Source organism: Protopterus annectens, chromosome 5.part0, assembly GCF_019279795.1.
Source record: "Protopterus annectens isolate FY-2018-M chromosome 5.part0, PAN1.0, whole genome shotgun sequence".
Classification (NCBI taxonomy): Eukaryota; Metazoa; Chordata; order Ceratodontiformes; family Protopteridae; genus Protopterus; species Protopterus annectens.
Window position 1 is genome coordinate 1,586,470,258 of NC_056735.1, and position 22,560 is coordinate 1,586,492,817.

Below are 22,560 nucleotides of genomic sequence, written 5' to 3' on the forward strand. Positions count from 1 at the left end.
GCCTGTGCATTTCATTCATACAGGTCTCCAGTGATCCTGCTCAACTTATTCACCAATACATTGTCCTGTGTGAGGATCTAAACTGCCTTTGGTGACATTGTATTTGGTGGCCAAATCTCAAGTTTTCAAGGAGATCCTGCACAACTGATAGTACTGTGCTCCTCTTTGTTGATAAATCACACAACAATGGTCTTGTCAATCACAATCATAAATAAGGGTTCTTGAAAACCATGGGGACTTGAATGCTCTCAATCCATTTTTGGGTTGCTAACATTTCCTTCAGGTTTATGTTGAACTTGGTCTCTCCGTGGTCCAAGTGCCCTGTGCTTTTTAACTTTCTACATGGGTCCCCATGCTTGATCTGATGCATTTAGGATGAAGGTCTGACTGCATATTGGGGGTAGAGAGGCATTCCTGTGCTCTTTTCGATAGCTGATATCCACTAGTTCAACTCCCTCTTCAAGCATAGAAGTATGAAGAAGGCAGGGTCTAGTGTATGCATTTAATGACCCCCAATGGTTCTTTCTCACATGCAAACATCCTTGGGGGGACCACCAGGACTGATTTACTTGTGCCCCAGGATCCCGAGGATCTCCCAAGCTTCCCACGTTGTTTTTCATTACATCTGCTTGAAGAACAAAGAGAGGGACGAATCTTGCCATGGGGTAGAAAAATCCTCGATGCCTGTATGCTCAGGACAGCTCCTAAGAATACTTTAAGAATACTTTTCTGGGAGAGTTCCACTTTGGACTTCTTTTAGTTCAGAGTGAATGCTACCTTCTGAAGGCACTGCTAAGCAAAGAAAATGGCCCTTATGATCAGCTCCTGGGAGAGAACCTGTAGGTAGCAATCATCTAGATATGGGTAGATATGTATGCCCTTTGTCCTGCAATGGACTACTTTTAGGGCTAGACACTATACAAAAGACTCCTGGAGCAGTTGCTAAGCCACAGGGTAAGAAGCTAAACTGGTAAGGTCCACCCCCTACCCGGAATTATAGGAATTCCCTGCCTTTCAGGTTATTATCACCATAAATGCTATCCAACAACACAGGGAGATGGGACTGGAGAGATAGTATTCTGAATTTTCTTATGAACAAGTACTTGTTTGGTTTACTTGTTGAATTTGGACATGCCTAGATTGGGTCTCAATGGACCATTCTTTCTTGGGACCAAGAAGAGTAAAAGTATTTTCCTTCTTTTATTTTTGGGACTTCTAAAATTCCCTGTTGCAGAATTAGAAGCAATAACAGAGGTGATCAGGAGCTCTTGTTCTCTTGGCACACCATTGTTTTACAGCACTGAACTGAATTCTACATGGTAACCCTTTGCAATTATGTCCAGAATTAACTGGTTTTATGCTGCTCATCCAGACAAGAAGAGAACTTCCCTCCTAACTTTTAAGGGGGCTGAGGTGGGGTCATGGTGGTGGAATGTGGCCTGAACAGTGACAGCTGATTTCTAGAGGGGGGCAAAGTAACACTGCATCCCTTGCCTGTCCTTATCATTCTGAGACTTCATCTTGTAAAAGAACCTTCCACCCTTGGTTACTTTCCCTTACTTGGCTTTCATTATTATCAAAGCTAATTTGCTTAAGCTGATGTTGCAGAACATATCACAGCCTATAGCCATCACTCTCCCTTTTCTTCTACGCTTACTTCTTAAGATCGAGGGCCAAAAAAGCAATTCTTAGTCTCGGGAAGCACTAAACAATGTAGCCTTTATACTTTCAGTTAAGGGTTGCGTACAAATCCAGGCATCTTGTTAGTCAGCAGTAGCAGCTCTAAAAGTGCATCTGCAGCATCACAGCCTCACACAATGTTATGTCTGCCTGACTGAATGGACATCTGAATGAGCTGGATTAAATTGATTCTTGAGGCCTCTTAAGCCAAGTCTAGTCCCATCATTTAAGTATATGCTCCTGGAAGTTTAGGATATGAGCCTGGCAACACATTGTTCTAAGGGACAAGATGGCTGAAGCAGAACCCTGCTTATTATACCTATCTAATAGTCTAATTTATTACCTCATCTGGTTGTTTCCAATGATAACGTATCTTGGTCTGCCATCAGATTCTTGTACAGAAAGGAATGGTGCCCATGAACCATGTGAAATCAATCTGTTCTCTGAGAGGTTGAAGTCTGTGTGTCTGGTTCCTATGAGTTTGTTTTCAGGATACCTAGCAGAGCTCTTTTTATGGGGGGGGCTAATTTGGCCCAGAAGCTGCAGAGCCCTCCTATGAACATCCAAGACCTTTGTGAGCTCTCACTGAACATATGGGTCCTCATGAAGGCCGGTATATCCCTGAAGGACAGGCAGTCTGCCACAGTCTGGAGCTAGCATTATTCACTGTTGGTACAATAACGTATGGGGGTTAGGACATCTGAGAACAACAGTTCCCCTCCTCCTCATAAGTGGTGTCAGTTTCTATTGTGTCCTTAGAATGGACACTGTGTCCCTGTTATATTTTGCTTGGCATTCATCTGATGTAGACAGCTTGACCTGCCTTGACTGTCAGCCTTGAAGAAGTGGAAAAAATCCTGTGCTAATGAAGAGCCAGTCTGCAGATACTGTCAGAGAGGTAGGTAAAATATTTGAGTGAGGCTTTCTAGGTTCTGACCTAGGGCGGTTTACAGCCAAATAGTGTTCAGAAGGGCATTTATCTTCAACTACAATAATGGTGGGTAAGCAGTCTTACACCTCTTAATGGCAAGATGTTTCTGTACAGACAGTGTGGCATAATCTGATTCAGGGAGGTCTAGTTCGATCTGGAAGGACAAACTTGCATCATCTGACATTTAACTTAGGAAGGGGTCTTCATCAGTGACTGGTAACTCTATTGACACTGGACCTGGGAGCTAAACAAGCACTTAGTTTTCAAGTCCTTGGCCTGAGAAGGTCTTAAGTCGTCCAGTGAATCTGCAGGCCTGGGGTAAACTTCTTTTGCAATGTACCTAACAGCTGCTGTCAAATGCAACAACAAACAATCGATAAAGGTGATGAGTTTCTTGGGATTCAAATGCACAAGCATGACATCTCCTCTAGCCTCTGTACTCTTGGGCCTGAAGTCCTCACAAATGCCGCAAAAGGTGACACTTTTGTTGAAGACTAAGCAATAAACACTCTTGTCATGTCTACCCTTTAAACTGATTTGCTTCTTACGTGAGCACTTTCATTGCTTGGCAGTCATTCTAAACCTCTAAATGGGTACATTCATAACCTATCAGAATGCTAATTAAGACAAGAATTGTAGAAAGAGTCCTCAGAAACAAAAGATGTATGAAAAGAAGAAAAATCCACTAAGGGGTTCTTATCTGCTCTGCTACTCTTGGCCTGGCTTAACAGACTGTAGTGAATATGTTTGATGTACATGTTCCTTTAAACCACTACTACATTCTAACATCCAGGGAGCTGGAGTCAGCACAGGGGGAAGAGAAAGATTCCTGGAACCCTATTCGAGTACAGGACTCCACCTGTGGCAGAGCGGTCACTCACGTGAAGGACATCTTCCATGACTACTGCATCAACACAGTTGCCCTGCATAAAAAATAGATAGCCTGTCTTAGCTTACATACAAAAAATTAAACAGACTTGCTTCCAGTTTTGGACCTACACTTCAGCTAAGAAATGCTGACAAGGAAGTCAACTAGAATTTGGCTTAACTATCTAACATTTAACACTCTTTACTAAAACATCCACAAATATTTACTCTCTAATATTTATTGCTGCATATTTTACCCTTCGCACCTGTGACCTTAAATATTTAAATATTTCACCCAACTTTTTCCTTTTTAGAAAAGAGTATTACAATGAAAGACATCCGACTGAAACCACTCACCCAAAATGGCACTTTTCCGGAAAACAAATATTTAAAAAGAAAGAAAGAAAGAAAATGAAAAATAATTTGATATGGTGTGTATAGACCCCCCCCCCCCAAACACACCATGCAGGGAGGTTCTCTATACCCTAACTAAACACTTAATAAAAACTGAGATCAGAACATCTTGAGGAAAAAGATCCAGCAACCTAATGCTTACTTGAGAGGTTGGGTACTCCAAACACTCAATAAGCTATTCCCATTTCCACCCAATATCATACATGTAGTACAATAGACATGTAATCACCTTAATAAATCTGCAAGGAGGTCTCCAGCCGTGGATAACTGTTGGGATTTTCTGGACTAATATCCCCACCTCAGCATGACTTTGAACATTCTCATATGCCTGAAGGGAATTATGAACTGAGACTCCACACACCATGATAAGTGCTAAGTGAGAAGGCTGAGCTCAGGCCTTGCATTACTCACTTCATCTCACTCACTAAGCAAGCACAATCTATAGGACACAAGAAACATGCCAGAAAATAATTTATATTCCTTTTATAAAATACAGTTCACTTGACAGAAATTGATGACCAGCAGACTTGTATCCATTTTATTTACCGACAGTCTAAAAGCCCTTGATATTCACAGGTAGTGTAGGAATTACCAAATGCTCACAAACATATTAACTCACCTTGAAGTAAGTGACACAAAGAGGCATTAAGTATCTATACATAATGAAGGCCACTATCTCACAAAAGACAGTGACCACAACATACTACCATCCACAGTTCTGCACAAACACATCAAACTAATTTACATTGAGGTTTACCAGAAAGTCACTTCCCAATTCTCTTAGAACCAGGAGGATAAAGTCTCAGTAATCTACCAACACACCATCACCCTTATACAAAGCAAATGATCACCAGGCTCCAGACTGCAAACCATGTACTGCCATTAAACCCGTAAGTACAAAAAGAGCTGTCTTTGTAATTGGTGGTTCCATTAACAGGCACACTGATTCCTTGCTTAAAAGCTGGACAAAGACAGCGTGACAGATGAGTCCTCTCTGGCACTAGAATCTCTGATGTTACCAAGGGCTCTTAAGCTCTCCTCACAGGGCAAATATGAATATGACCTTATGGCAGCCCATGTGGCAGTCAAAGACTTGAGACACTTGAACTGAGGGACATGCATGTGCCAAGGCTCTGGTCCTGAGTGGACTACTACTTTTCACCCAGAATGATGCCTAAATACAAAGAAAACATAACCAGTTGCAACAACTGGATAAGTACTTAGTGTCACTCTAGGAGGGGGAAGGCTGTTCAGTACATGTCAGTTTAGAATGAGAAGGTAGACAGATCAACTTGCTTCACAAAAGATGGGCTATACATATTCTACATCTTCTATTTCCGGGACATGCTCCCTGCCACCCCACAGTACCTTTTTTTTTCAGGTAGTTCATAGGATCATACATGAGTACAAGGGTAACTGCCCTTGTGGGCCATTTTAAGACTAGCCATTTACCCCATGTGAGAATCAAACTCTGCACTTTGTGTCTGTAAGGTAAACACCTTAAACATTATGCCAACCTCCCATCTGGTTACTGGGCATTCCAACACAGTAGAAAAATTATAGCAAATTATAACGCTAACTTTATCAAGACTGTTCTTTTTAATGCCACAAGTGTCAATAACAAATTGCCTTATCTTTGGGCTCTCCTGAAATTTGAATTCATCTATGTACATGCTGTAATTGAGAATTGTTTTTATTGTAAAGCTAGCACTCCCACCTTACCTGAGTTTAGCTCTCACCATGCACATTCAGGCCTGAGAGAAACTGTGGAAGGGTTCCCACATTTGTCAGAAACCATATCACCTCTAAGCAGGTTCCTAGAAACCCTCAAACTGAACTTACTGAATTCCAACTTAACCCAAAACAAAGCAAAATGCCCCTTTGTCCCCACAAAACTATGACAGACGCTTAAAAGTTCTTTCTGAAATACCCATAATGAAAGATATTTTCAAAATGGGTGATTGTAATTATCTGTAGATAAATTGGTGCATCTAAACAGCAAAAGTTTCTGGACCATGAACAAATCTGAATTTAGGGACTTTAAATGAGTGAACGGACCTATTAAAACTCTATGATGAGCTCTTGAAATGTACTTGTAATATCACAGTCCCCGTGCAGACTCAGCTGCTGTTTATACAGTGGATTTCTACACCCATCTGGGAAAGTGTATAGATCTGGTAGTCCACACTAGAAACAAACATAATGGGAAATTCAAAAATAAACCACCCCCACCCCCCAGTGGTTCAACACACTATAAATAAGCTCTATAACGAATGGTAAAAAATAGAAAGCCCTACAACAAATATAAAGCCACCCAAATTAAAGGTGCTATCAAACAGGATTAGCAAAGAGCTAAAAGCTATAGGAAGGTCAAAGCTGAATATGTGCACAAACTAGCATCTAAAGCAAAAGATAATTATAATGCACTCTTTACTTAAATCAAAAAAATGAAGAACCACCACCCAGCAGTGTTCTGAAATAATCAAAGAAATGAAGACACACCACCCAGCAGTGTTCTGAAATAATCAAAGAAATGAAGACACACCACCCAGCAGTGTTCTGAAATAATCAAAGAAATGAAGACACACCACCCAGCAGTGTTCTGAAATAATCAAAAATGGCATTACCCACTCTAACCCAAAAGACACAGGTAATATACTTGCAGGTAAGTTTAGTGCCAATCTTACCCCCAAATATGGTCACTGAAATTCTGCAAATCCCTGAATCTCTTACACCCTCTAACATCATAAAGAAAATGTCCTAATTATGGTAGCATTAAATAAATAAAATGGTCATGGATCCAGAGAACTTTCTGCACCAAACATGCCCTTGAAGAACTCCTCCTAAATTTAAAGGTTAGTTACAGGATATGTCTCTGAAGTGTGATGTTATTTTATTTACTTATATTTATTTTATTGCATTTGTTTACCGGGAAAGTCCACTGGGCCTAAAAGAGCTCATTTTCAGTGGAGGCCCGGGGAGAAAATTCCTTTCATAAGTGAGCTCTGACACAGACGTCAGAAACTACAGACCCATCAGCCTAAGTAGTCCAATCTACAAGGCTATGGAATCCATCATATCTGACTTCGTAAACAAAAAATCTCATACATGTGAAGCCTCAGCAGTTTGGGTTTGTCAACGGGAGGTAACTTCTACTTAATTTAGTAAATGTAAACTTCTTCAAGAGGGTCATAGAAGGGGGGGATAGTGGCCTCTTGGTCTACACATTTTATATGGATCTAGCCAAGGCATTGTCACCATCACCCATACTGGTATTGTAAATAAACTAAGAAATCTAAATGCAAACACTCACGTGATAAAATGGACAGCAAACTTTCTGAAAGGTAAAACTCACTTAGTTAATGTAGCAAGTGCCTCTGCAGTAAGGAATGAAACTAACTAGTGGTACATTGCACGGTTTGGTGGTGGGACCCCTCGCTTTTGACATGCAGTTTTCTAACCTGCAAAGTGTAGACCCTGACCTATGGCAATGAAGTTTCCCCATGACTGCAAGGTGGGTGTTGCCTGATTACCCATTGATATGGTATAGCAACAGCAAGAATGAAAAGGGGCTAAAATTAAATGCAAAGTACAGTATTTTATATTTGTCTTAAAAAAAACTCTTAAATCGAAGTTACAACACTGTCAGTATCTCACTCCAAATATGGTAGGTCAGGGGTCTTGCCACCTTGGTTGACAACCTCCTCATCTTTGAGAACCACATCAGTGGTCAGGAAATCTTTCTATTTACGTCAGTTGTTATCTAAATGTATCTCATCTAGGTTGAAGGTCATCATCCTGCTATACTGTTCTCTAATTAGAATAATTAGTGACTACAATGCCTCCTTTGCTAAACACCTGTCCAGACACATCACACAGCTAGAAAAGTCTGAGTGGTTCTTGACTACAATGATTACTCTTCTAAAGATCTTTGGCAACCACGACAGGCTTGAAATCCCTTTCTCTAAACTCAGTTTTATAGAGCCTTATGTGGAGATCTATGCCTTGCATTCCATGACAATAAAGACATAATTCTGCTTGAATTCTTGCACCTCTGCAAGACAAACACCTCCACAAACACTAGAACTAATGATCTGAATCTCCATCAACATACAGAAGCATGGTGGAGGACCATATTTATTACCCAATGATTACTCTATTTCCACAAAAAAAATGCCCTGATATATTACACAGAATGATTCGCATTCCTTAAGGTGAATCCTTATGACTGGATGGTCTTTCATAAATTCATCCCTAGCCTGACTTTCTTTGCCCTTATAGGAGTAGGAGTAGGAGGTACATCATGAGGGTGGGTAAAGGAAAGGTATAACGTCTCACAATTAACTTGCTCTGAAATTCCTATGATCCTACAACTTAGTGGCAAACATTTCTACACAGGATGAGAAACACTAGTACAGGAATGAATAAGTGCCCAAGGCATGGGCAGACTACTTCCTCACAGATCAACTAACATGGTGATAAAGTTACACACGGACATCATGCAACAGATATTTACTTAAATTTAGGATCGAGTCTCTGGGTTCCACTGGTGCATATACACCCCACATAAACCTCCTCGACCCTGCCTCAGAAGTCAATTAGTTTTATTAGGAGAAGAATTTCTAGGGAGAAGACACTTGGTCTAAGTACAAAAGTCAAGGATTGCTGGGGGACTCAAAAAGTGACTCTAAGAAAGCAATTCAGATGAATTTATTATGGACACTACAGGACACAGCCCCTCCCGCTAAGGTGGCTGATAGGGGTGCAGCTCTTGCGTCCCTGTCATCTATGTATGACAATGAGTGTGGGTTTGACGCTTCAGTAGTTTAGGGGGAAGTTGCATGGAACAAAAGGCTACCTCACACCTTGATTTAGAAAGAAAAGGATGTTACTGATGTCCAAACTCCTGACTCCCTTACTTTCTGATGCTCCACTGGCATCAGCCTGGGATCACAGGAGGACCCTTCAGCCAATCCTGGTAGTGGACACCCTCTATGATAGCTACAGTTCAGGTAGGCCTAAAACTTTTTCCTTCTGCTGCAACTCTTCTGAATAATAAGTGCTTCACTCTGTCATTCTTAACCAAACAACAGTGCCAGTGAAGGTGCTGGTTTATGATCCAGTGAATGCAGAAACACATCGAAAGTTTTGTTGACTGTGGTGTCAAAATGTTAACTTTTTTCCACAATAAATATTGGGTTTCTGATGTGTGTGTGTGTGTGTGTGTGTGTGTGTGTGTGTGTGTGTGTGTGTGTGTGTGTGTGTGTGTGTGTACACGTGTGCCCATGTAAATTTATAGGAGTTGGCAAAAGTACTCTTGACTCAATGTTACAAAGTGAAATGGAAGGAGGAGCATGCCTCGCCAATTGCAGGAAATAAAGTAAAATCAGAAATTTTCAAAGATGGAGATTATTAAGGAGAAAAATCTAACCATCAGCCATTGCTGAAGGTCTGCAAAATCAGATCTGTACAGCTCATGTTGTAAGGGGCACCACCGATATAAGTGAGGGCACTGGTAGCAATACCTGGGACGTGTGTCACTTCTCACATGCTAGGTGCTACAAAATGCTCTTACAGACCTCAGTCATCCCTCACCAAGATGAAAACCAGAATAAAAGTGTCTAGTTATGAAGCCATAATTGTAGGGCAAGTGCACCCCCAAACTACCCCATAATAAGTGAGAAGTCAACATCTGAACCACTAAATGTGGGTCAGGTGGATACAGTTGAAGGAATCTGTGGTAAAACCTCCCAAAGACTATCATCTAATCCTAACCTGTAGCTTCAGAAATAAAGCACCCAGACCTCCACTATGACAACAGAAATCCATGAAGCCTACAGGAATATGCAAAGAAGGATGAAGAGGCTGTTGCTTTTATGTTGCCATGTCCCTGAAGAAGGTGTTTGGGATGAGTCTCAACTGTGCCACATACCTTGTAAACCAAACTGGCAAAAAGAGGGTATACTAACTTAAAAAGTGGTCTTGCAAGGGGAAAACAGGTCACTATGGCCTCAATGGACTCTAAAGGAGGAATGTATTTCAACAGTTTTTTTTGCATAATCTTGTGCCAGGTTGCCCTTAAGCTATGTTTCTTCAAGATGTAATGCTCAGACTAATTCTTTGAATGGCATTCTTTCTGTCATTTCAAGCTACACTACTCAGCTGCAAAAGTGCAAAGCAGTCAGGAGAGTCTGCAGCACAACTTCATGGTGCCACCAGGTGGCTTTTTTGTTTTTTGTAAAGTCTTGTGTATGCATGTATATATATATATATATATATATATATATATATATATAAAACAGCCGACTATGTCATGCATCTGTCCCATTTAAAACAAAGCGCTGGTGATGGTCCTGCCTAGATATCTAGTGAAAAAGGTATTCGGGTTAGGTGTTTAAAATCACGATTCCCTACTGAATGCAGGCATTTTACTGCGATTATATGGCAGTAAAGAACATACGATGGCATCATAAGCACACACACACCCCATAACCCTTAATCCTGGAGCAGGTGATGTCTGTATAAGACACATGAATTGCCCCATAAATGTCGCTGACTGAAATAAAATCTGGACCACATTATGCAGCCTCAGAGTACAAAGATACTTGCTACAGGAGTCATCTCAGTGTAAGATAAGGACACAAACTGGTACATCTTAAAAAAAACACACATCACAGTTAAAAGAGAAATAGATCCATACTACAGAGGTTAGAAACAGAGACTCAAAAGCTTTATAGTGGAAAAAAGAAACGAAAAATTAAAATTAGGCATGCAGTTACTTATAAAACGAAGTACAAACAATGATTCATAAATAAGAGATAAATAACACATAAAATATTGTTTATTGGTTTGTCTTTGTGCCATTTATGAGTGTGAAAACAACAAAGGTCTAGCCAGGCAAACTGCAATGATAATCACAACTTACCATTAATTTTTCCCGCAGGAATTTCATGTTTGGTACTCTGTAATTAACCTGAGACAACATGTTCTTCAGATCTTTTGCTGAAATCCTGAATAACAACAACAAAAATAAGTTTACATTCTAAAAACTCTTTTAAAATGGTGCATAGACTTATTCTATTAACCTTAGATGGTTCACAGCTAAGCTGGCAGGTTCTCAAGGCAGTGAAATGTTCCAGCTTGTATTTACAAAGAGAGCAATCCAACAATACTTCAGTGGTGAATTATCTGGGGCCAAGTGAATGTTTTTGCCCATTAACAGCAAAGGTTCATGATAAGCTTCAGCATAGCTCTCAACCTCCCATCCCCAAAATATTACAACAATTCCTAAAGCCTAACTTATTTGCAGACCGTTGTATATTTTACAAATATAAAGTAAAAATGTTGAAAGACAACTACACAAAAGTTACTTTACGTTATAAGGATGAATTTCTGTTTTATTTCTGATTGTCACAGCACATATTTTCCTTGATGTCCACAGGAGACTGACAAAATAATAAAAAGGACATAGACACACAGACCCTGGAAACTACAGAAAGTATAACATGCATAAACTGAAAATCAGCAGTTATATTCATGGAATTTACCAAACGTTACATACCATAAAACTGTAATTATTAAACCAGTTAAAATGCTGCATCTCTATAATTATAATTAGAAAAGAAAAGAATAAAGTTTCACAAAGGTTCAGACAAACACATACACAACAGTGTGTGTGTGTGTGTGTGTGTGTGTGTGGTAGGGGGAGTGAGAGGATACTCCTCCCACATGGGGGCCGCAGGAATGCTTGCCCCTCTGCATAGAACGTGTGTGAATTTTTTTAGTGTTCGAGTTTTTGTTTTTCAGCTTTTTGTAACTGATCTTTTAGGATTCAACATTACATATGTTCAACATAATGAATGTATTACACAAACATATACATACATATATCTCCTCAGTGTGTGCGCATGCTCTCTCTTTCTCTCTCTCTCTCTATACATACATACATACATACATATATATATATATATATATATATATATATATATATAATGTATGCATATGAGTCATGTCTGTAAATTGAAGGATAAACAACTGAACAAAAGATTTAAGATAATCAAACTGCATTTTCTAATAAAAAATGTAAGTGAAATTACTAACAGCAATGCTTTTCACAGGGGAACATGCCTCCCTTCACCCCACAACCTACTTACATAAACTGAATTTCACAGTCCTACAATAACAAAGAAAGGGCAGACGCAACCTACACTGGAAGCCCTATTAAAAACACAGTACAGTCACAGAATAGCAGTGGCAGTTCAGGACACCATAAACCATTCAAGACATGCCAAACAACATTAAAATTCAACTCACATTTAAATAGCTTATCAACTTCACACAATAAGTGCATATAATAAAGCAGTCAAAGCAAATATTTGATTTAAATGACAGCACAAAACATTTTGATACAACACTCATAATTTCGAAGACAGGTTCCTTGCAATAAACTTAAAATCAGAAGAGTTTTGTGTAGTGGAGCAAGTCTCCCAAATCTCCTATGCAGGGGCGTCACATCCTGCATCCCTTACCTAATATAACATCCTCCAAAGCCACACAACCTTGTAACAAGTTACACAGTTTGAACAACATGTTCTGTTGACAAAATCTTTATGATTAACATTACAAGCCATGTGACAAAACTTGGTCTACTAAGCTCCTTATCCCCATTACGTCTGAAATGGGATGGCTACGACACTCCTGGAGGAGTTCCCTAGTTAAAGGGCCCCCATACTAATCTTAGTACTGCCTGCCTTGTCTACTCCTCCTCCATGCCTATGTCCTCTAAGGTCAGAGGAAATTAAGCTCCTTCCTAAAACATGAACAGACAGTTTGGTGGGGACAGCACTGATACTAGTCTAGTATTTAACCACAATAAAAATCCGACTGCATAAAGAAACAAACAAACCAAAACAGAAACACAGATACCGTAGAAAGTCCAGTTGTGTACACTTACCATAAATGTAGATGTTCATGTGTATTCACTGTTGCAGTCCTCACACTTGGGTTATCCCTGCCAGGGTAGCCTTCAGCCGGCTTGAATACCAGAGGCTTAGCATTTCTGTGTCAGTTACTGTTGCTTCAGGACTGACATCAGGTAATCAGTGGTATAAATTAAGGCAGCTGACACCATAACATCAGGTTTTCTTGCCCTGTCAGGAACCCCCAAGTGGGATCCAGGTTATGGTGGAAGAACCCCACCAGTAGAAAGTAAATACCAATATGCCTCTTGTAAGGAGAGAGAGAAAAAGAAGAGAGGGCTGGAGGGAGGGTAACCAGGACTGCAAAAGTGACTATACTCGAACATCTACATTAATGGTAAGTGTACACAACTGTACTATGTTCTTCATGTTTCACTGTTGCAGTCATCACATTTGGGTAGACTCCCAAAGCCGAGGAAAAGGGTGGAGGCAGTCAAGAAGACTAGAGGCTGGCTAGGATGCCCTGCAAGACTGAAATGGCAAAGTCTGCTCTGGATTTGGAGAAGATAGGGAAATGGTAATGCTTGGTGAAAGCATGAATAGATGTCCAGGTGGCAGCCTCCAGGATGTCCCTGGTGAGGGCTCCTCTGAGGAAAGCTGCAGAGGTGGAGGCTGCTCTGGTGGAGTGAGTCCTGACCCCCTTAAGGGGAGGTTTTCCATGTTGCTTGTAACAGAAATGGATGCAGTGTGCTATCCATTTGGAAACTGTTTGTTTGGAGATGGCTTTGCCCTCTGCCCCTGCAGCAAAGCTAACCAGTAATTGATCAGACTTTCTGAAAGATTTAGGCCTGTCTTAGATAGAATCTGACCTGTCTGTGCACATCTAGAGAGTATAGGATCCTTTCCCCCTTGTTTTGTGGGTTTGGGAAAAAGGTGGGCAAATTAATGAATTGGTTGAGAGCCACACTGGACACCACTTTGGGCATGAAGGATGGGTTAGTCCTGAGGGAAACCCTGTCAGCATAGAAGATGATGAAGGGCTCCACAGCCATGAGTGTTTGTAGCTCATGAGACTCTTCTGGCTGAAATGATGGCCAGAAGGAAAGCTGTCTTCCAGGAGAGAAATTTTAATTCTGCTGAAGATGCTGGTTCAAGGGGGGGGGGGGGGTAGGGTGAGCTTTTCCAACACAAACTTAAGGTCCCAAGCTGGGGTAGTTGCTCTTCTGGGTGGCCTCAAGTTGCTAGCCCCTCTTAGGAATTGTTTGATTACAGGGTGTGAGAAAAGGGGCTGCTCAGTGGGGAAATGAGCAGAGATAGCAGAGGCATGAGTTTTAATAGAGGAAAAAGAGAGACCACTGTGTAGCAGGTCAGCTAGGCAATCCAGGATGAGACGTAGGGAGGGCTGTGCTGCATCAGCTCCCTTAGCTTGAATCCAAGTGCAGAACCTTTTCCATTTGTCAGCATACGACTTTCTAGTGCTAGGGCGTCTGGCCTCATGTACACAAACTAGAACCTGTTTACTGAGGTTGGCAGATTGATCAGCGGTCAGGGAATAAGCCAGGCTGCCAAATTGAGGGTCTGCAATTGGGGGATGCATGAATTCTCCTTCCCTCTGAGTCAGGAGGGTTGGGGTCTGAGTGAGATGCCATGGTGGCAGTGGGGACAGGCTGCGCAGCAGTGGGTATCAGTGCTGGTGAGGCCAGTCTGGAGCAATAAGAATTGTCCTTGGTTTTTCCTCCCTTATTTTGAGCAGTACCTTGGTGATGAGAAGTAGTGGAGGAAATGCATAGATCGATAGACTGACCCAGGGGAAGGATAGGGCATTCACTTTCCAAGCCATGCAGTGATGCTCCCTGGTGCAGAACTTGCTGAGTTAATGGTTGGTGTGGGAGGCAAAGAGGTCGACCTTTGCGGTACCCCATTTCTGAGTTATTAGGGTGAAGGTTCTTTTGTCTAGCTGCCACTCATGTGGGTCCAGAAGATTTCTGCTTAAGTGGTCTGCCAGAGAGTTTAGAGAACCTGGCAGGAATTGTGCTAACAGGTGGAGTTGCATGGCAGAGGCTGTGTGCCTAAGGGTCATGGCCAGCCTGCATAGAGTGTAGGAGTGAGTCACTCCCTGCTTGTTGATATACCACATCACAGTGGTGTTGTCTGTTTTGATCAGGAGAGCCCCTGGGGAGAGAAGGGGCCTGAAAGCTGTCAATGTGTGCTGGACAGCTAACATCCCTTTTTTGCTGAATTGCAAATGGATTTGCTGTGGGATCCATTGGCCCTGTATGCACCTGCCGTACAGGTATGCACCCCAGGCATAGTCTGATGCATCTGTGGTGAGGGTCTGAGTGGCGGGGGTGGTAAAAAAGGTAGTCCCTTGTTGTGGGAGCAGGCTGCCACCCACCAAAGAAAATATTTCCTTAGGCAAGGTATCAATGGTATAAGAGTTTCCAGGTCTTGACAGTGTTGACACCAAAGGCTTTTTAGGTACCACTGAAGTTTCCTCATATGCAGTCTGGCATATGGAATGAGTAGAATGCAAGATGCCATGAACCCCAGAGCTTGCAGGATTTTCCTTGCAGATAACTGGGGTCTGGTGGCTAGCTGAGAGAAGTAGGCTGTCAGGTAAGTTTATTTTTCTGGTGTAAGGAATGCCATCTGGGATGCTGTGTCCAGGCTTGCACCCAGGAATATAATCCTTTGGGTGGGTACTAGTCTGGATTTCTTTTCGTTGACAGTGTACTCTAGGGAGGTCAGTAGGGACTTTACAAAGGCCAGGTGCTTGAGCAGCTTTTCCTGGCTGTCTGCCTGAATTAGGCAGTCGGCTAAGTACGGGTAAATCTAGACATTCGTTTGTCTGCAAAAGGCAATGGCGGGAGCCAGACATTTTGTGAAAACTCTGAGAGCAGTAGATAAGCCAAAGGGAAGCGCAGAGATCCTGCCCTGAAACGTAGATATTTCCTGCATGATTCCCTGATAGGAATGTGGAGGTAGGCCTCTTTTAGGTCTAGGGTGGCTAGCCAAGCATCCTTGGAGAGCATGGGTAGCAGTTGCTGGAGGGTGAGCATTTTGAATTTTGGTATCACCAGGAAGGTGTATAGAATGGATAGATCGAGGATGGGGCACCAGGTGCCCTCTTTTCTTGGTACCAGAAAAAGTTTGGAGTAGAAAACTTGGCCTATCTGTTCTGCAGGAATGTGCTCTATTGCCCTCATAGAAGAGCAGGGGAAAGGACTTGATTTTTCACCTCTGCCCACTGGTTTGGAGGTAGATCTGGGAACCCTTTTGGGGTTGGAAGAGTGTGGAAAGAAAATCTGTATCCCTGGGACACTATGTTGAGGACCCAGCAGTCACTGGTAATGGTGGCCCAGGTACTTGTGTGAAAGGAGAGCTTTCCTCCTAGGGGTAAGTGAAGGTGGGCAGAGGGAGGGGTGGGGGAGGAGAGCCACTATGAGTTCTTACCATGAGGGGGTGGCTTAGAACTCCCTGGTTCTGAAGTGGAGGAATTCCACTGTTTTGATTTCTGCATTCCCTTTGGCTGCTGTCTGGGGGGTCTGCTTCCCAGGGGTCTGGGCTGAACTGACCTGGTGGGAGCAGAAAGGACCAGTGCTTGGAGGGGCAATGCCTGCTGAACCTAGGTGGCTGGATCTGTAGGAAATCCTTAATTGTCTGCATAGATTAAGCTTTTTCTTCCATCTTTTTTAAGACCTCCTCTGCCTTAGTGCCAAATAAGTTGTCTTTGTGCAAGGGTGCATCCAATAATTTAGATTTAACATGGTCTGGCAAGGGCTGTTCCTTAAGCCGTGCATGCCTTCTAAGGACAGAACCGGTGACTGCTGCCTTGCAAAAAGCTTCTAGGGCATCAAAAAGTACAGTTGTGTACCTACCATAAATGTAGATGTTCGAGTGTATTCACTGTTGCAGTCATTACACTTGGGTTATCCTGCTGGCAGGCTACCCGCAGTCAGCCTGAATTCCAAAGTCCTGGTCCGGCGTCGGTTGCTGTTGCCTCTTCCCTGACGTCAGTGCACCAGGGATATAAAAGATGTAGCAGACGCCATTTTCTTCAGTTTTTCTTGCCCCAGATGTCAGGTGCCCCCAAAAGGGTAGGCTAAAAAATTTGCAAATAAAAAAGCATGCACAAACATAAACATTAGCTTCCTCTACAAGCAAATACATCACACAGGTTGTATAGAATAGAGAAGTACAGACAAGTCCCAGTAATGAAAGGGGGATGGTGGGAGGGTAACCTGGACTGCAACAGTGAATACACTTGAACATCTACATTTATGATAGGTACACAACTGTACTATGTTCATCGTATTTCACTGTTGCAGTCATTACACTTGGGTTGAATCCCAAAGCTGAGGTTGGGCGGCTGGGTCTAAATAGGATTAGGAGTGGCTATGAAGCCCTGCAGGACTGCAGTGGCAAAGCCTGCTCTGGTTTAGAGTAAAGAGGTAAGTGATAGTGCTTAGTAAAAGTGTGCACTGAACTCCAAGTTGCAGCCTCCAAAATTTCCTTGGTTGTTACTCCTCTGAGAAAGGCTGCTGCCCTGGTAGAATGTGGCCTAATATTCTTAGGCACTGATTTGCCATGCTGTGGATAGCAGAAATGAATGCAGTGTCCTATCCATTTTGAAATAGTCTGCTTTGAAATAGCCTTTCCTTGTGATCCTGCAGCGTATGCCACAAAAAGTTGCTCAGTTTTTCTGAAAGCTTTTGTTTTGTCCAAGTAGAAGCGTAGCTGCCTGTGTATGTCCAAAGAGTGCAGAAGTCTCTCCCCTTTATTCTGGGGATTTGGATAAAAGGTTGGTAAATGAATGGTTTGGTTAAGAGCCACACTGGATACTACCTTTGGCATAAATGTACGGTTTGTCCTTAGAGAGACCCTGTCCTGGTGAAAAATGATGAAAGGTTCCAATGCCATTAATGCCTGTAACTCTGAGACTCTTCTTGCTGAGGTTATTGCTAGGAGCAGAGCAGTTTTCCATGATAAGAATTTTATCTCAGCTGTATTGGCTGGCTCAAAAGGAGGCAGTGTGAGCTTTTCCAAGACAAAGTTGAGGTCCCATGTTGGTATAGGTGCTCTCCTTGGGGGTCTTGTGTTTTTTGCCCCTCTGAGATACTGCCTTAGTAGTGGATGAGAGAAAATAGGAGGTTCCGTATTGTAATGAGCTGAAATGGCAGAGGCATGGATCTTAATTGATGAGAAGGATAGGCCTTTGTCCAGCATCTCAGTCAAGTATTGTAAAATCTGAGGAATATTAGGGACAAGCGGTTCAAGTCCTTGTGCCTGGTTCCAAGCACAGAATCTCTTCCATTTTTCTGAATAAGATTTCCTGGTGCTGCGCCTCCTGGCTTCCAAAATGACATCCATAACTGCTTTAGAGAGAGAGGCGAGTTCTGAATGGCTACATTATTTTCCAAGCAGCCAGATTTAAGGTTCTGAGTTGTGTGTGCAGGATCTGATTATTTTGTTGTGTCAGCAGATGAGGAATTTGAGGTAAAATCCAGGCTGGTCCTTGAGACAAGCTCTTTAGGATTGGGTACCAGTGCTGGCATGGCCAGTCTGGGGCAATCAGAATCATTTTTGGCTTCTGTTGTCTGACTTTTAGGAGTACTTTGGGGAGTAGAGGCAGTGGTGGATAGGCATAAACTCTTAGGCTTTTCCAGCTGAATGATGGAGCATCCACCTTCCATGCTTATGAGTGATAAGTCCTTGTGCAGAATCTCTGTAGGTGGCAGTTGTGAGGGGAGGCAAACAGATCTATGTCTGGGCATCCCCATTTCTTTGTTATCATGCTGAAGACTTGTGGATCCACTTTCCACTCGTGAGGGTCCATGAGGTTTCTGCTTAGGTTGTCTGCCAGAGTATTTTTCTTTCCTGGCAGGAATTGTGCCTGCTGATGAACTTGATAGGCCAGTGCTGTGTTCCACAAAGTCATGGCTTGCCTGCAGAGGGGGTAGGAATGTGTGCCCCCTTGCTTGTTTATGTACCACATGACTGTAATATTGTCCGTTTTTAGTAATAGTTGTCCTGGATGTAGCAGATCCTTGAAGGCTGTCAGGGCATTCTGTACAGCTAGCATCTCTTTTTCATTGATATGAAGATGCATTTGGTCTGTGGGCCACGTGCCCTGTATGCATTTTCCTGCCATGGGTGCTCCCCCAAGTGTAATCTGATGCATCTGTTGTTAGTGTCTGCCTGGCTGTGGGAAGAGTGAAAGGCTGTCCCTTGTTGTGGTGACAGGCCAGTGCCCACCATCGAAATTCCTGTTGCAGACAGGTAATGAGAGTAATTATTGTTTCCAGGCTGTGGCAATGTTGAGTCCAAACACTTTTTAGATACAATTGTAGCTTCCTCATATGCAGTCTTGCATATGGAATTAGCAGGATGCAGGATGCCGTGAAGCCCAAAGCCTGCAGAATTTTTCTTACAGGTAGCTGGGTCTTTGTTGCCATCATTTGAAAATAATGAGTCAGTTGCCTTTGTCTGTCTGGCGTGAGATAAGCCATCTGGGCAGTGGTATTTAAGCTTGCACCTAGGAATATTATCTCTTGAGAGGGCACTAGTTTTGATTTCTTTTCGTTTACTGTGTACCCTAGGCAAATTAATAATCTTTTTACAAACGCCAGATGCTTTAGTAGAATGTCCATGCTATCTGCTTGAATAAGGCAGTCGTCCAAGTAGGGATATATTTGAATTCCTTTTTGTCTGCAAAATGCAATTACTGGTGCCAGGCATTTTGTGAATACCCTGGGCACAGTAGATAAGCTAAAGGGCAGTGCAGAGAATTGATAATGTATTGAGCCAGCTATGAATCTGAGGTATCTTCTGCATGACTGTCTGATATGGGACATGCAGGTAAGCCTCTTTGAGGTCCAAAGTAACTAGCCAAGCCTTCTTGCCCAGCATGGGTAGAAGTTGGTGTAGTGTCAACATTTTGAATTTTGGAACATCCAGGAAAGTATTTAGAGTAGACAGGTCTAGTATTGCTCTCCAAGCTTTGTCCTTTCTTGGTACCAAGAAAAGTCTTGAGTAAAATCCTTGCCTTGCTCTTGTTGTGGTACTTTTTGAATAGCCCTCATGTCCATGAGAGCAGAAATTTGTCTTTGTGCCTCTGCCCATTGATTGTGTGGCAGGTCTGGCATACCTTTTGGCCTTGGAAGGGTGTGAAAGTGGAACCTGTAACCCTGAGAAACAATATTTAGTACCCATTTGTCTTGGGTAATTTTGTGCCAGTTTTATGAGAAAAGTGCAAGTTTTCCCCCTAAGGGTGCCTGCAATAGGTAAGTGCTTGGCATTGGTAGAGGGAAGTCATTGGGACTGTTTTCTATAGGGTTGAGATTTGTCTTCTGTGCCTTTGGGTGCAGAAGCACCCCATTGCTTAGGTCTGTATGTGCCTTGTGGCTGAGATCTGCCTCTTGGGCGTCTGTATCTGCCTCTTTGTGGCCTGTCTGACACTGGAAAGGACCAATTTTTTGAAGGCCAGTTCCTGCTAAATCTGGGTGGCTGAACCTGTAAGAAATTCTTTACTGTCTGCATTGATTTTGCTTTATCCTCCATTTTCTTTAACACCTATTCTGCCTTAACACCAAACAAAGTATCATGCTGTAATGGAGCATCCAACAATTTTGCTTTAACATGATCAGGTAAACTTTGCTCCTTTAACCAAGCATGCCTTTGAATGTCAGAACCTGTAACTGCAGCTCTGCAAGAAGTCTCTAATGAATCAAAACCACATTGCAAAGTATGCTTTCACACTTGTTCAGCTGCATGCAACAAATCCTGCATTTCCTTATTTTCAGTACATTCTGACCTTGTAAGCATTTTCTGTTTGAGCAAAGACATCAGATATTGTTGATATTTAAGCATGTGAAACTGACAGTTTAAAGCCCTTACAGCTAAAGTAGCAGAGGTGTAGACTCCCCCCCCCCCCATTAGTCCAGTGCTCTTGAATCCCTATCAGAGGGAACATGATTTTTTGCAGTGGAAGCCTTGACCCCTTTGGGACCCTGTGAAATTGTTTCTGGGTCAGCAGCAGGGTTTTTATAAAGAAATTTATGTGAATCTGGGACCCTGTAGTACCTATCTGGCTTAACTGGTGCAGGGGGTAAAGAATCTGGAGATAAACTGGATTCAGAAAAAACATAATCAACAATATCTAGTACAGGGGGAATAGCAAGGGGCCTGTGCTGAGGCAATAAAAGAAAATCTCAGAGCCTTTTCTTGGATTCAGAATAACCTTGGCTCTCTCAATGGAAAAGCTCCCTCATGGTGTGCAGGGTTTCCCCAAAAAGAATAATCCTCAGGAGGAGAGGCTGAAGGGATAGATTCTTCAGCATCAGAATCCTCATAGGGAGGAAGAGAATACCCCTGTTCAGAAGAGGAATCAGATGAAATAGAAACCTGGTCAGAGGAATCATAGTCAGTATCTTGCCTATGCCTTTTATCAGGAGGGGGATGGGAACCCCTGATCAGAGTAATTAGGTCCTCGGCCATTTTAAGCATCTGTTTCTTTGGCATGGATGACTGTCCAGGTGAATGCTGAACTTGTTTCTTTGTCTTTATTGGTGTTTTAAACTTTGTCTTGGCTGCTGAAGAAGTCCTGATAGTAAGCTGTATAGGTCTGAAAACACCCTCAGAAGCCGATGCCTGCTCAGCGGCTCCGGACCCATCTGAGGGAATAGGTTTCCATAGGCCCAATACCTTGAGTTTCCAGAGGCCTAGGTGTCTCCATGTGGGAGTCGGAGGCGGCGTGTGGCTCTGAGGTAGCAGGTGTCAGGGGCTACGAAAGCACCTTACGGCGAACCGGCGACTGGCCTAGAAGAGGCTTCGTCGTCGGTTTTGGACCTCGGATGCCTGTCATTTTCTTTGTCCTTGCATTTTTTATGAATTCTGGTCGTCGGTTGTTCCAATGGCATTATATAATTAAATCTTCGGCCAAAGTAATGTAAAGCAAAATCAAACAGACGCTTAATAGTGCGTTGGTTGAATCTAGCGCAAAACCGACAACTAGCAACATCGTGGTCGGGGCCTAGGCAAGGAATACAGTAAGAGTGAAAATCCTTATAAGGTATTTGCTTCCCACAAGAAATACAATTGTTAACTTTTAGTGACATCGGTCTGGAGCAAGAAAAGGTTTCCCCAATGGGGTACTTAGCTTTATTGAAGACTTCGGTTCTGAAATTCAATTTCGAAAATCTCAGGAGTCGGCCGACCGGCACTTGCGAACTGCTTTTGCTTTCGGACACCGCGCGGCAAGAAAGACTGAAGAAAATGGCGTCGCCTGCATCTTTTATACCCCTGACGCACTGACGTCAGGGAAGAGGTGACAGCAACCGACACCGGACCAGGGCTTTGGAATTCAGGCCAACTGTGGGTAGCCTGCCAGCAGGATAACCCAAGTGTAATGACTGCAACAGTGAAACACGATGAACATCCACAGTGTAAGGTGTGCTTAGTCACTTGACTTGCAGAATGCATTAACTCTTGTAACTCTTTAGATTCTGCACAAGCAGGAAAGGAAGACACTTTTTGTTTGAGGAGTTCCATGGTATGTTGATGAAATTTTAGCATATGGAACTGGTAATTTAGTGCTCTGACAGCAAGAGTGGCAGAGGTGTATACTTTTTTTACCCCATCTGTCTAGTGCTCGGGAATCCCTATCTGAGGGGGTGGGATTCTTAGCAGAGGTTGCTTTACTTCCTTTAGGCCCGTGAGAAATTTCCTCAGGGTCAGCAGTAGGATTTTTGA

The 22,560-nt window shown here is 42.6% G+C and overlaps 1 protein-coding gene across 1 annotated transcript in view; it reads right to left on the reverse strand.

The window, feature by feature from the left end:
• LOC122802393 (1-phosphatidylinositol 4,5-bisphosphate phosphodiesterase gamma-1-like) overlaps positions 1–22,560 on the reverse strand; it is an 824,139-nt gene that overhangs the window by 51,529 nt on the left and 750,050 nt on the right. Inside the window, exon 5 of the mRNA XM_044072019.1 lies at positions 10,818–10,902. Coding sequence (XP_043927954.1) covers positions 10,818–10,902 — 85 coding nt within the window. The remainder of the gene's footprint in view (positions 1–10,817; positions 10,903–22,560) is intronic.